Consider the following 12923-nt stretch of genomic DNA (forward strand, 5'->3'; position numbering starts at 1 on the left):
TTGGTGGCAAAACCCTTGTTGGCAATCACAGAGGTCAGACGTTTCTTGTAGTTGGCCACCAGGTTTGCACACATCTCAGGAGGGATTTTGTCCCACTCCTCTTTGCAGATCTTCTCCAAGTCATTAAGGTTTCGAGGCTGACGTTTGGTAACTCGAACCTTCAGCTCCCTCCACATATTTTCTATGGGATTAAGGTCTGGAGACTGGCTAGGCCACTCCAGGACCTTAATGTGCTTCTTCTTGAGCCACACCTTTGTTGCCTTGGCCGTGTGTTTTGGGTCATTGTCATGCTGGAATACCCATCCACGACCCATTTTTAAAGCCCTGGCTGAGGGAAGGAGGTTCTCACCCAAGATTTGACGGTACATGGCCCCGTCCATCGTCCCTTTGATGCGGTGAAGTTGTCCTGTCCCCTTAGCAGAAAAACCCCCCCAAAGCATAATGTTTCCACCTCCATGTTTGACGGTGGGGATGGTGTTCTTGGGGTCATAGGCAGCATTCCTCCTCCTCCAAACACGGCGAGTTGAGCTGATGCCAAAGAGCTCGATTTTGGTCTCATCTGACCACAACACTTTCACCCAGTTCTCCTCTGAATCATTCAGATGTCCATTGGCAAACTTCAGACGGGCATGTATATGTGCTTTCTTGAGCAGGGGGACCTTGCGGGCGCTGTAGGATTTCAGTCATTCAGGGCGTAGTGTGTTACCAATTGTTTTCTTGGTGACTATGGTCCCAGCTGCCTTGAGATCATTGACAAGTTCCTCCCATGTAGTTCTGGACTGATTCCTCACCGTTCTCATGATCATTGCAACTCCAAGAGGTGAGAACTTGCATGGAGCCCCATGCCGAGGGAGATTGACAGTTCTTTTGTGTTTCTTCCATTTGCGAATAATCGCACCAACTGTTGTCACCTTTTCACCAAGCTGCTTGGCGATGGTCTTGTAGCCCATTCCAGCCTTGTGTAGGTCTACAATCTTGTCCCTGACATCCTTGCAGAGCTCTTTGGTCTTGGCCATGGTGGAGAGTTTGGAATCTGATTGATTGATTGCTTCTGTGGACAGGTGTCTTTTATACAGGTAACAAGCTGAGATTAGGAGCACTCCCTTTAAGAGTGTGCTCCTAATCTCAGCTCGTTACCTGTATAAAAGATACCTGGGAGCCAGAAATCTTTCTGATTGAGAGGGGGTCAAATACTTATTTCCCTCATTACAATGCAAATCAATTTATAACATTTTTGACATGTGTTTTTCTGGATTTTTTGTTGTTATTCTGTCTCTCACTGTTCAAATAAACCTACCATTAAAATTATAGACTGATTATTTCTTTGTCAGTGGGCAATCGTACAAAATCAAGGGGGATCAAATACTTTTTTCCCTCACTGTATGTAGAAAAAAAAGAAAAGAGAGAAAGAAATCTGGGTTGCACACCTGCGTGTGGGAAATGCAGCTTGCAGCAGTATTTTCAGGATAGTTGTTAACCTGAGGAGCTGCTGACATCAGAGACCACTCTGCCTCTTTCTTCACCCAGGTGACATGGCAACATGTTTCTGTCAGCAACATATCTGTCTTTCTGTCCCTCCTATGGATGTTTTTGTGAAAACATGTTAACACAGATTGCTCCAGGGCAAAGCGAAGTGCGATTGGCTCTACTCTATGTGACACTGAGTTAACCACAGAACTAGAATGAGATTATATTTATATGGTGTTAACTAACAGCAGTCATTGAAACTCTTGTTTCATGAGGTAAAGCTCACGATTTAAAGGAATATCTCTGTGCTAGTCCAAGAATTCTACCATGTACAGAGCTGACTCTCCTTAACCAGCCAGTGAGTGCAGTATAGAAACAGCCCCAGCCTTTGTCCAGATACCTGTTTAAAGTTTCAGCTCTGCAAGAATGGTATCACCACTGCTTGTTGCCAGGAGATACAGGAGATACAGTATATGGCTGGACGGATACTGAGGGTTGTTCTCTGGCGGTTGACAGGGTTAGGAGAGAGAAAGAGAGCAGTGGCTCCCCTGGTCCTTTGATGTGGATGTGTGCAGCTCTGAAGATTGATGTTATTTGTTGCTGCTGCTGCTTTTCACCCATGAAAGTGGTGGAATCCTGTAATCAGTCTTGTTCACTATGCCCTACATTGCCCCACCTCTTCATTTCTCTCTCTCTGTTTCTCTCTGCCCCCCCTCTCTCTATCTCTTTCACTCTTTCACCAGTCTCAACATCAACAGTGAAGAGGCGACTCCGGGATGCTGACCTAGGCAGAGTTGCAAAGAAAAAGCCATATCTCAGACTGGCCAATAAAAAGAAAAGATTAAGATGGGCAAAAGAACACAGACACTGGACTTTTTTTTTGCAACTCTGCCTAGGTCAGTATCCCGGAGTCGCCTCTTCACTGTTGACGTTGAGACTGGTGTTTTGCGAGTACTATTTAATGAAGCTGCCAGTTGAGGATCTGTGAGGCGTCTGTTTCTCAAACTAGACACTGTAATGTATTTGTCCTCTTGCTCAGTTGTGCACCGGGGCCTCCCACTCCTCTTTCTATTCTAGTTAGAGCCAGTTTGCGCTGTTCTGTGAAGGGACTAGTACACAGCGAGATCTTCAGTTTCTTGGCAATTTCTCGCATGGAATAGCCTTCATTTCTCAGAACAAGAATAGACTGACGAGTTTCAGAAGAAAGTGATTTGTTTCTGGCCATTTTGAGCCTGCAATCGAACCCACAATTGCTGATGCTCCAGATACTCAACTAGTCTCAAGAAGGCCAGTTTTAATCAGCACAACAGTTTTCAGCTGTGCTAACATAATTGCAAAATAGTTTTCTAATGATCAATTAGCCTTTTAAAATGATAAACTTGGATTAGCAAACACAACGTGCCATTGGAACACAGGACTGATGGTTGCTGATAATGGGCCTCTGTACGCCTATGTAGATATTCCATAAAAAATAAAATAAAAAGTTATTTGCCACATGCACCAAATACAACCGGTGGCAGTGCAAATTGTCCGGGTAGCCATGATTAGCTGTTCAGGAGTCTTATGGCTTGGGGGTAGAAGCTATTGAGACGCCTTTTGGACCTAGAATTGGTGCTCCGGTACCGCTTGCCGTGCGGTAGCATAGAGAACAGTCCATGACTAGGGTGGCTGGAGTCTTTGACAATTTTGACGGCCTTCCTCTGACACCGCCTGATATAGAGGTCCTGGATGGCAGGAAGCTTGGCCCCAGTGATGTACTGGGCCGTACGCACTACCCTCTGTAGTGCCTTGCGGTCGGAGGACGAGCAGTTGCCATACCAGGCGGTGATGCAACCAGTCAGGATGCTCTCGATGGTGCAGCTGTATAACTTTTTGAGGATCTGAGAACCCATGCCAAATGTTTTCAGTCTCCTGAGGGGGAATAGGCTTTGTCGTGCCCTCTTCACGACTGTCTTGGTGTGTTTGGACCATGATAGTTCGTTGGTGGTGTGGACACCAAGGAACTTGAAGCTCTCAACCTGTTCCACTACAGCCCCGTCGATGAGAATGGGGGCGTGCTCAGTCCTCCTCTTTTTTTTCCTGTAGACCACAATCATCTCCTTTGTCTTGATCACGTTGAGGGAGATGTTGTTATCCTGGCACCACACGGCCAGGTCTCTGACCTCCTCCCTATTGGCTGTCTCATCATTGTCAGTGATCAGGCCTACCACTGTTGTGTCGTCGGCAAACTTAATGAAGGTGTTGGAGTCGTGCCTGGCCATGCAGTCATGGGTGAACAGGGAGTACAGGATGGGACTGAGCACGCACCCCTGAGGGGCCCCCGTGTTGAGGATCAGCGTGGCAGATGTGTTGTTACCCTTACCACCTGGGGGTGGCCCGTCAGGAAGTCCAGGATCCAGTTGCAGAGGGAGGTGTTTAGTCCCAGGATCCTTAGCTTAGTGATGAGCTTTGAGGGTACTATGGTGTTGAACGCTGAGCTGTAGTCAATGAACAGCATTCTCACGTTAGTGTTCCTCTTGTCCAGGTGGTAAAGGGCAGTGTGGAGTGCAATAGAGATTGCATCATCTGTGGATCTGTTGGGGCGGTATGCAAATTGGAGTGTGTCTAGGGTTTCTGAGATAATGGTATTGTGAGCCATGACCAGCCTTTCAAAGCACTTCATGGCTACAGACTTGAGTGCTATGGGTCGGTAGTCATTTACGCAGGTTATCTTAGTGTCCTTGGGCACAGGTGGTCTGCTTGAAACATGTTGGTATTACAGACTCAGTCAGGGACATGTTGAAAATGTCAGTGAAGACACTTGCCAGTTGGTCAGCACATGCTCGGAGTACACGTCCTGGTAATCCATCTGGCCCTGCGGCCTTGTGAATGTTGACCTGCTTAAAAGTCTTACTCACATCGGGTACGGAGAGTGTTATCACATAGTCATCCGGAACAGCTGGTGCTCTCATGCATGCTTCAGTGTTGCTTGCCTTGAAGTGAGCATAGAAGTGATTTAGCTCGTCTGGTAGGCTTGTGTCACTGGGCAGCTCGCGGCTGTGCTTCCCTTTGTAGTCTGAAATCGTTTTCAAGCCCTGCCACATCCGACGAGCGTCAGAGCCGGTGAAGTACGATTCAATCTTAGTCCTGTATTGACTCTTTGCCTGTTTGATGGTTCGTCGGAGGGCATAGCGGGATTTCTTATAAGCGTCCGGGTTAGAGTCCCGCTCATTGAAAGCGGCAGCTCTAGCCTTTAGCTCTGTGCGGATGTTGCCTGTAATCCATGGCTTCTGGTTGGGGTATATACCTACGGTCACTGTGGGGACGACGTCATCGATGCACTTATTGATGAAGCCAGTGACTGATGTGGCGTACTCCTCAATCAGCCATTTCCAGCTATAAAAGCCATTTATAACATTAACAATGTCTACACTGTATTTCTGATTAATTTGATGTTATTTTAATGGACAAAAAATTTGCTTTTCTTTCGAAAACAAGGACATTTCTAAGTGACCCCAAACTTTTGAACGGTAGTGTATAGAGCAGACTTTCTCACTTTATACTTCCTATGTCTCTCCCAGAGTGTCACTGTGATGTCAAAGGGACCCTGAGTGGGGTAGGAGAGTGTCAACAGGTGAGTCTGTCTACCTCTGTCTGCTCATACTGGACTGCCATATGATACTGATACATTATGTCCAGCACACCAGTATTAACTGATTATAAATCATTTAACCATAAATCACTTAATGTTTAACTAGGGGTTCCATTTGTTTTAGATATATTCCTTTAAACCATGGCGTTGTTGAATGGGTTGAAGGGCTTTCTGGAGCGTGCATTATTTCCCTATAACGCACAGTATATTTGCACGGTAGAATTCAATGGCTATAGTTAATTCTTATATGTTTTATGTTTGAGCTGCTTTTGAAAGCAAAAGCCGAATTGGAAACATTATTGGCATTGTTGAATTCAATTTTTATAATGGCAAACAAGTCTGTTTGTTTGGTTACCAATGCAACAACTGTAGCTATCTAGTAAACTTGCTAGCTATTTCAGTGTTTGTTGAACACATTTCTACCGGCAAATGTGTTAAATTATACACCTTCCATGTCGTTCATTATTTTCCATAGAACGCATAGTCCCTCGTTGATTATCCCTTAATTATTACACTGCTAAATCACAATTTACTTGGCAACGTTCACCTCCCACTAGCAGTTCCCCATTAACTTCAGCATTGTCTCCTATTGTAGAAAAGTGGGCAGTGTTTCTGCAAGCCCAATGTGTGCAGCCATACCTGTGACACATGCAAGGAGGGCTACTACCTGCTGCAGAAGAGGAACTATTTTGGCTGTCAAGGTGAGTCACCTAACATGAAGCAGACTGGCTTCCTATGAATACACACTTAATCTTCTGTTTATCTTATCAGTTTGTCTAACGTGTGGTGAAGTAGCTTAATCAACCATAGAATGTGTCACAAAGGTGTGCCTTTGTCTCACAAAGACTGTCTCACTTGACCAAACCTGTTGTGTGAGTAATAGATCAATAATGAACATGTAAGGTAGTGAACTACCTCGAGTCATGACGACCTTATGATCTGTTATGGTTATGTTTTAATCAGAATGACCTCATTGACCTGCTGCCTCTCTCTGATAGGCTGCCAGTGTGATGTGGGTGGGGCCATCAGCAGAGGGTGTGACGAGATGTCTGGACAGTGCCAGTGTCGGAAGAACATAGTGGGCCGCACCTGCAATGAGTAAGGACTGACTGAAACTAAACACACAATGACAGGTTTTATTGCTTCTCAAGTTATCACATCAATTCACGTTTTTTTCTGCCATTGAAATCCTTGGGCGGGCCGCTTAGCATTTTTTCGGGTCGCCTAAGTCTAGTGCTGAGCGATTTAACAAAAATGTATGTTATTTTGGGGGTTTTAAACAACTAATTGACCGACATCGGTTAAATTATTTGAATTCCATTTAGTTCGTGTTTTTTTTTCTGTTAGCGCAATGCGCAATTTCTCTAAAGATAAATCAGATCAAGCCCGAACTGTGTGATTTAAACTTAGCAAAAAACGAAACGTCCCTTTTTCAGGACCCTGTCTTTCAAAGATAATTCGTAAAAATCCAAATAACTTCACAGATCTTCATTGTAAAGGGTTTAAACACTGTTTCCCATGCTTGTTCAATGAACCATAAACAATTAATGAACATGCACCTGTGGAACGGTCGTTAAGACACTAACAGCTTACAGACGGTAGGCAATTAAGGTCACAGTTATGAAAACTTAGGACACTAAAGAGGCCTTTCTACTGACTCTGAAAAACACCAAAAGAAAGATGCCAAGGGTCCCTTCTCATCTGCGTGAACTTGCCTTAGGCATGCTGCAAGGAGGCATGAGGACTGCAGATGTGGCCAGGGCAATAAATTGCAATGTCCGTACTGTGAGACGCCTAAGACAGCGCTACAGGGAGACAGGACGGACAGCTGATCGTCAGAGCAGTGGCAGACCACGTGTAACAACACCTGCACAGGATCGGTACATCCGAACATCACACCTGCGGGACAGGTACAGGATGGCAACAACAACTACCCAAGTTACACCAGGAACGCACAATCCCTCCATCAGTGCTCAGACCGTCCGCAATAGGCTGAGGGAGGCTGGACTGAGGGCTTGTAGGCCTGTAGTAAGGCAGGTCCTCACCAGACATCACCGGCAACAACGTCGCCTATGGGCACAAACCCACCGTCGCTGGACCAGACAGGACTGGCAAAAAGTGCTCTTCACTGACGAGTCGCGGTTTTGTCTCACCAGGGGTGATGGTCGGATTCACGTTTATCGTAGAAGGAATGAGCGTTACACCGAGGCCTGTACTCTGGAGCGGGATCGATTTGGAGGTGGAGGGTCCGTCATGGTCTGGGGCGGTGTGTCACAGCATCATCGGACTGAGCTTGTTGTCATTGCAGGCAATCTCAATGCTGTGCGTTACAGGGAAGACATCCTCCTCCCTCATGTGGTACCCTTCCTGCAGGCTCATCCTGACATGACCCTCCAGCATGACAATGCCACCAGCCATACTGCTCGTTCTGTGCGTGATTTCCTGCAAGACAGGAATGTCAGTGTTCTGCCATGGCCAGCGAGGAGCCCGGATCTCAATCCCATTGAGCACGTCTGGGAGCTGTTGGATCGGAGGGTGAGGGCTAGAGCCATTCCCCCCAGAAATGTCCGGGAACTTGCAGGTGCCTTGGTGGAAGAGTGGGGTAACATCTCACAGCAAGAACTGGCAAATCTGGTGCAGTCCATGAGGAGGAGATGCACTGCAGTACTTAATGCAGCTGGTGACCACACCAGATACTGACTGTTACTTTTGATTTTGACCCCCCCTTTGTTCAGGGACACATTATTCAATTTCTGTTAGTCACATGTCTGTGGAACCTGTTAAGTTTATGTCTCAGTTGTTGAATCTTGATATGTTCATACAAATATTTACACATGTTAAGTTTGCTGAAAATAAACGCAGTTGACAGTGAGAGGACGTTTCTTTTTTTGCTGAGTTTAATAGGGAGTTGTAGTTTCCAACTGGCCAATATTCTACAAACACTATATATATATATATATATATATATATATATATATATATATATATATATATATATAAAAGTATGTGGACACCCCTTCAAATTAGTGGATTTGTCTATTTCAGCCACATCCTTTGCTGACAGGTGTACAAAATCGAGCACACAGCCATTCAATATCCATAGACAAACATTGGCAGTAGAATGGCCTTACTGAAGAGATCAGTGACTTTCAACATGGCACCGTCATAGGATGCCACCTTTCCAACAAGTCAGTTCGTCCAATTGCTGCCCTGCTAAAGCTGCCCTGGTCAACTGCAAGTGCTGTTATTGTGAAGTGGAAGCGTCTAGGAGCAACAACGGCTCAGCTGCTAAGTGGCAGGCCAGCGTGCTGAAGCGCGTAACGCGTAAAAATCTGTCATTGGTTGCCACACTCACCACCGAGTTCCAAACTGCCTCTGGAAGCAACGTCAGCACAAGAACTGTTCGTCGGAAGCTTCATGAAATGGGTTTCTATGGCCGAGCAGCCGCACACAGGCCTAAGATCACCATGCGCAATGCCAAGCGTCGGAGTGTTGTAAAGCTTGCCTCCATTGGACTCTGGAGCAGTGGAAACGTGTTATCTGGAATGATGAACGACTAAAACCAGATATAAAGTATGCAGAAAAGATAATGGTCCTATATATTTTTTATTTTTTTGAGAACTAACAATCACCAAAATAAAAGCTAGACAGTAGGGAGAATCGAAAATACCCAAAACAATTAATTTAGCAGTATAGATTTTGTTATTATGTTTGAGCAAAATAACACAGCATTAGCCATGGCAAAATGCATAGAACTGCAGGAAATTAGCTTTAAAGCTGCAATATGTAACTTTTTGGGCGACCTGACCAAATTCATATAGAAATGTGTGTTATTGATTTGTCATTCTCATTGAAAGCAAGTCTAAGAAGCAGTAGATCTGTTTTGTGTGCACTATTTCTATGCTTCCCGTTCTTAAATTTAGTTTTTGCGTCCTTTACTTTCGGTTTTCTAAACCAGCTTCAAACAGCTGAAAATACAATATTTTTGGTTATGGAAAATATATTTTACAGCGGTTGAGATTTTTTGAAACCAGGAAATGGCGGAGCGATTTCTGCATAGTGCATCTTCAAAGGTACACTCAACGAAATTACGTTGCCATGAGCAGCACCACAGATATTGAGATGAGTGAGATTGAAGACTTCGCTTTCACACAAATAAATGCGCACACAGGGTTCGCTTCACACTCTTACAGCGTGGGAGCCACATTACCAAAAGAGTGGAGAAGTTGAACCTCGCACTTCAATCCTCTTAGTTGTTGCGGAAATTGACCCACTATGATGTTTACTTTCTGCATCTACATCATATCGCTGAGTCTACCTTTAAAACTACAGCATTTTCTCTCAGCTCCATGGCAGAATATGTAGAATCACAGGAAATGTGCTTTAAAAGTGCAACATTTTCTTTCAGCTGCATGGCAAAATGTGTACAATTGCAGGAAATTAGCTTTAAAACTGCAAATACATCTCTCAGCTCCATGGAGCATTTGTAGAATTGCAGGAAATTTGTTTAGAAAATGTAACATTTTGCTACACCACCAAGATGGGGGCCTCAAATGTTCTCTGAAATTCAGCCACATCGACGGACTGACCATGCTCCGGCCTCACCCACCACCTAAGCCCCTTTTTGATCCTGAAAAAAACCTGGATTTGGAGCAAATGTTGTTACATGCTGATGAATGGCAAGAAACAAACTGAAAATGTAATCTTCATATAATAAGATAAATTCATTCTAAATCAAGACTGCCATGATTATGTTCCAAACATATGAAACATAGCTTAAGTGTTTTATTCATACTCTCTCTCTCCCTCCACCCCTTCTCACCCCTCCTGTCTAACAATACCAGGCCAGCGCCTAACTACTACTTCCCCAGCTTGCACCACGTGAGGTATGAGGTGGAGGATGGCATCACCCCTAACGCCAGGCCTGTACGCTTCGGCTACGACCCCCAGGAGTTCCCAGAATTCAGTTGGAGAGGATATGCCATCATGTCCCCAGCACAGGTAAGACACATGATGATGTTGATAAGAGGACCTCCAATCTGCCTGTCATCTCAATGATTTAGTAGTGGCTTTTTTCCTTCTTCTTTAAGCCTAATTTCTGCTGTACATTCTTTGTGGAAGTGCTGCTACAAGCATTTCTTATGATGGATATGCTTGGTGGTTCCTTGCAGGTTAGAACTTGTTGAATGTGTTGAGTCTGGCAGTAGTGGATGGTAGTTGGGTTTTGTGGTGAATGTTGTGGTGGCGGTGTTTTTCTTTTGAGTGTGTTGGTGTGAATGTTGGTTGTAGCTTTCTGTAAAGAAGCAGGCCACTCTCCCAGTCAGTCTTAACCCTTGGCGTGTCCGAAATGGCACCCTATTCCCAATATAGTGCACTACTTTTGACCAAGCTCTGACCAGGCTCTGGTCAAAAGTAGTGCACAATATAGGGAATTAAGGTGCCATGATTTCAGACGCCACCCCTGTTTCTCCTCAGCCAGAGGTGATCTTATCGCTAGCTGTGGGTTTCCCCGGCCCCTTCCACATAGTGTTTCGCTACATCACCCCTACCCCCCTCAGGCCCACACAGGGGTGGCGGCACAGGGGGCGAGTCCGAGCCAGGATCTTGGTGGTGGACGAGCCTGGTTTTCACTCTTGCTGTGACTGTAAGTGATGGGTGTTTCCCCTTTGCTGCCCGGCTAGCTCTGATATAACCTGGTCCAAGACCTGTTTGTGCGGTCTTACCTACTCCTGTGGTCATGTGACCAGGCTAGCTCTGCTCTCCTCTGTTTATCAGATTAGCTTACTGCTTGCACTTCCTCTCCTCTAACTCTTTCTATATCTCTACCTGTCTACCAGCATGGCCTTCTAGTCTACTAACAGTAGAGAGTAACACCCCCCCCACACCGGCCATCACCTCCACCATCCTGCACCCCTCCATAAGCTGTGTCTGTCTAACTCCTGTCCCTGCAGAGTGAAGTGAGAGTAACAGTGCATGTGGACGAGGCAAGGCGATCCTTGTTCCGACTTGTCCTGCGGTACGCTAACCCCAGCAGCAAGGACAGTGTGACTGGTAGTGTAATGGCTGCCTATGCCCGAGGTGGCCAAGGTAAGGCTGCCTCTCTAACTCCTGCTTCACACAAGTCATATTCATCTCCTAACAATCGAACAAAAACAGTTTTATCTCACATACAGCCCTCAAAAACACAGATACTGTACGTAGATAAGCCTACTGTATAAGGTGTTAATGTTTTTGAGCTTTCATCCAAGTCTTTCCTTGACCCTTGCTCTTTTGTTTGGCAATGCATTACTACCCTGAAATGGCATGGAGTGCCTAATCACATCCTTGTTGATATACAGTGTACCTTGAACTACATTAATAAATGTAAACCTGTGTGATGTTAGCTGTGACGTCTTGTGTTGCTGTGTTTAGCTGCATTTAGCTGTATTCAGAGTGATTGATTGATTGATTGATTAACGGACTGACTGACTGATTGATTGCATACTGCAGGGTCAGGTCAGAGTAAGGAAGTGGTGTTTCCTCCTAGCGCCTCCCCTGCCTATCTCACAGTCCCTGGGGATGGCTTCGCTGAGCTCTTCTCTCTGACACCTGGGAAATGGATCATACGCATCCGGGCAGAGGGCCTTCTACTGGTGAGACCAGGATTCTGAATCTGTAATAACATATACCGAAGAGAAAAGAAAGATGCAAAAAGGTAGAGGGATAGATCATACATCTGTTCTTCTCTCTCTCTGCTCTTCACCCCCATCCCAGGACTACTTGGTGCTGCTGCCCAGTGATTACTACGAGGCTCCCGTCCTCCAGGAGAAGATCACCCAGCCCTGCACGTACACATCCACCGCCAACAGAGACGCAAAGTAATCCCTGTGTTCCCCCAATCCTCTTTACCATGCCATACTATTCTGTCATGTGAATGTTGGCTCCATACAGTGTACCTGTTGAATGTATAGACATAGGATGCATGGGGAGTGAGTAGCTCCGTTTTGTACCGACAAAACTGTGGTTATATGTAGGAGCCAGACAACAGAGTTTAAATTAAGCCTCTAAAATCGATAGATCAATATATCCCCAAGCAACTGGGAGAGAGTGAGCGGTCAGTTATGTACAACAGCAAACCAATCAGTTGGTAAAGCAGCGCCGCGACACGAATCCAACAAGCCATGGCTTCCCCCAGAGGAAAAGACGAGTTACTTGGAGACGCAAACGAGAGTAATAAACAGGTAAAGGATATTCAGGAAAACATGGCTAAAATGCTCTCAATGTACACCGAAACAAAGTAACTGTTACAGATTTGCTCTTAAAGAAAGTAAAGTCTATTGTGTCAGACATGTACATACAAGGCGTGCCCATGAACGAACAAGACAACAAAATTAGTCTAATGGAAACAGGGTTGCAAACTGTAGAAGATGAACTGGACTAGCAGAAAATCGAATGAGACGAAACAACATGAGAATATTGTCCTTACCGGAAGAAGGAAAAAGGAGACTTTTCAGCTACATGGTCAAACTGATATCAGAGGAGCTTGGCGTGGATATATCATAGAAGTAGCCAATGAGCTACATGGACACTGAAAAGACAATACAAAAGAGGAAAAGAGCCCTGAATGCTGATTGGCTGACAGCCGTGGTATGTCAGACCGGTATAGCACGGGTATGACAAAACGTTTATTTTTACTACTCTAATTACATTGGAAACCAGCTTATAATAACAATAAGGCACCTCAGGGGTTTGTGATATATGGCCAATATACCACGGATAAGGGCTGTATCCAGGCACTTCCCGTTGCGTCATGCATAAGAACAGCATTTAGCCGTGGTATATTGAC

The 12923-nt window shown here is 45.2% G+C and overlaps 1 protein-coding gene across 5 annotated transcripts in view; it reads left to right on the forward strand.

The window, feature by feature from the left end:
* The window catches only part of LOC121535295 (laminin subunit alpha-3), a 140032-nt gene that overhangs the window by 83730 nt on the left and 43379 nt on the right, over nt 1-12923 (forward strand). For 4 of the 5 annotated variants that reach the window (XM_041842205.2, XM_041842208.2, XM_041842207.2 and 1 more), the window contains 7 exons: nt 5028-5080; nt 5694-5799; nt 6097-6196; nt 9943-10099; nt 10574-10742; nt 11588-11730; nt 11852-11955. In XM_041842205.2, coding sequence (XP_041698139.2) covers nt 5028-5080; nt 5694-5799; nt 6097-6196; nt 9943-10099; nt 10574-10742; nt 11588-11730; nt 11852-11955 — 832 coding nt within the window. Of the gene's footprint in view, nt 1-5027; nt 5081-5693; nt 5800-6096; nt 6197-9942; nt 10100-10573; nt 10743-11049; nt 11186-11587; nt 11731-11851; nt 11956-12923 lie in introns of all 5 variants that reach the window. The other variant, XM_041842206.2, reaches the window with a different exon arrangement.

Source organism: Coregonus clupeaformis, chromosome 21, assembly GCF_020615455.1.
Source record: "Coregonus clupeaformis isolate EN_2021a chromosome 21, ASM2061545v1, whole genome shotgun sequence".
Taxonomy (NCBI): Eukaryota; Metazoa; Chordata; class Actinopteri; order Salmoniformes; family Salmonidae; genus Coregonus; species Coregonus clupeaformis.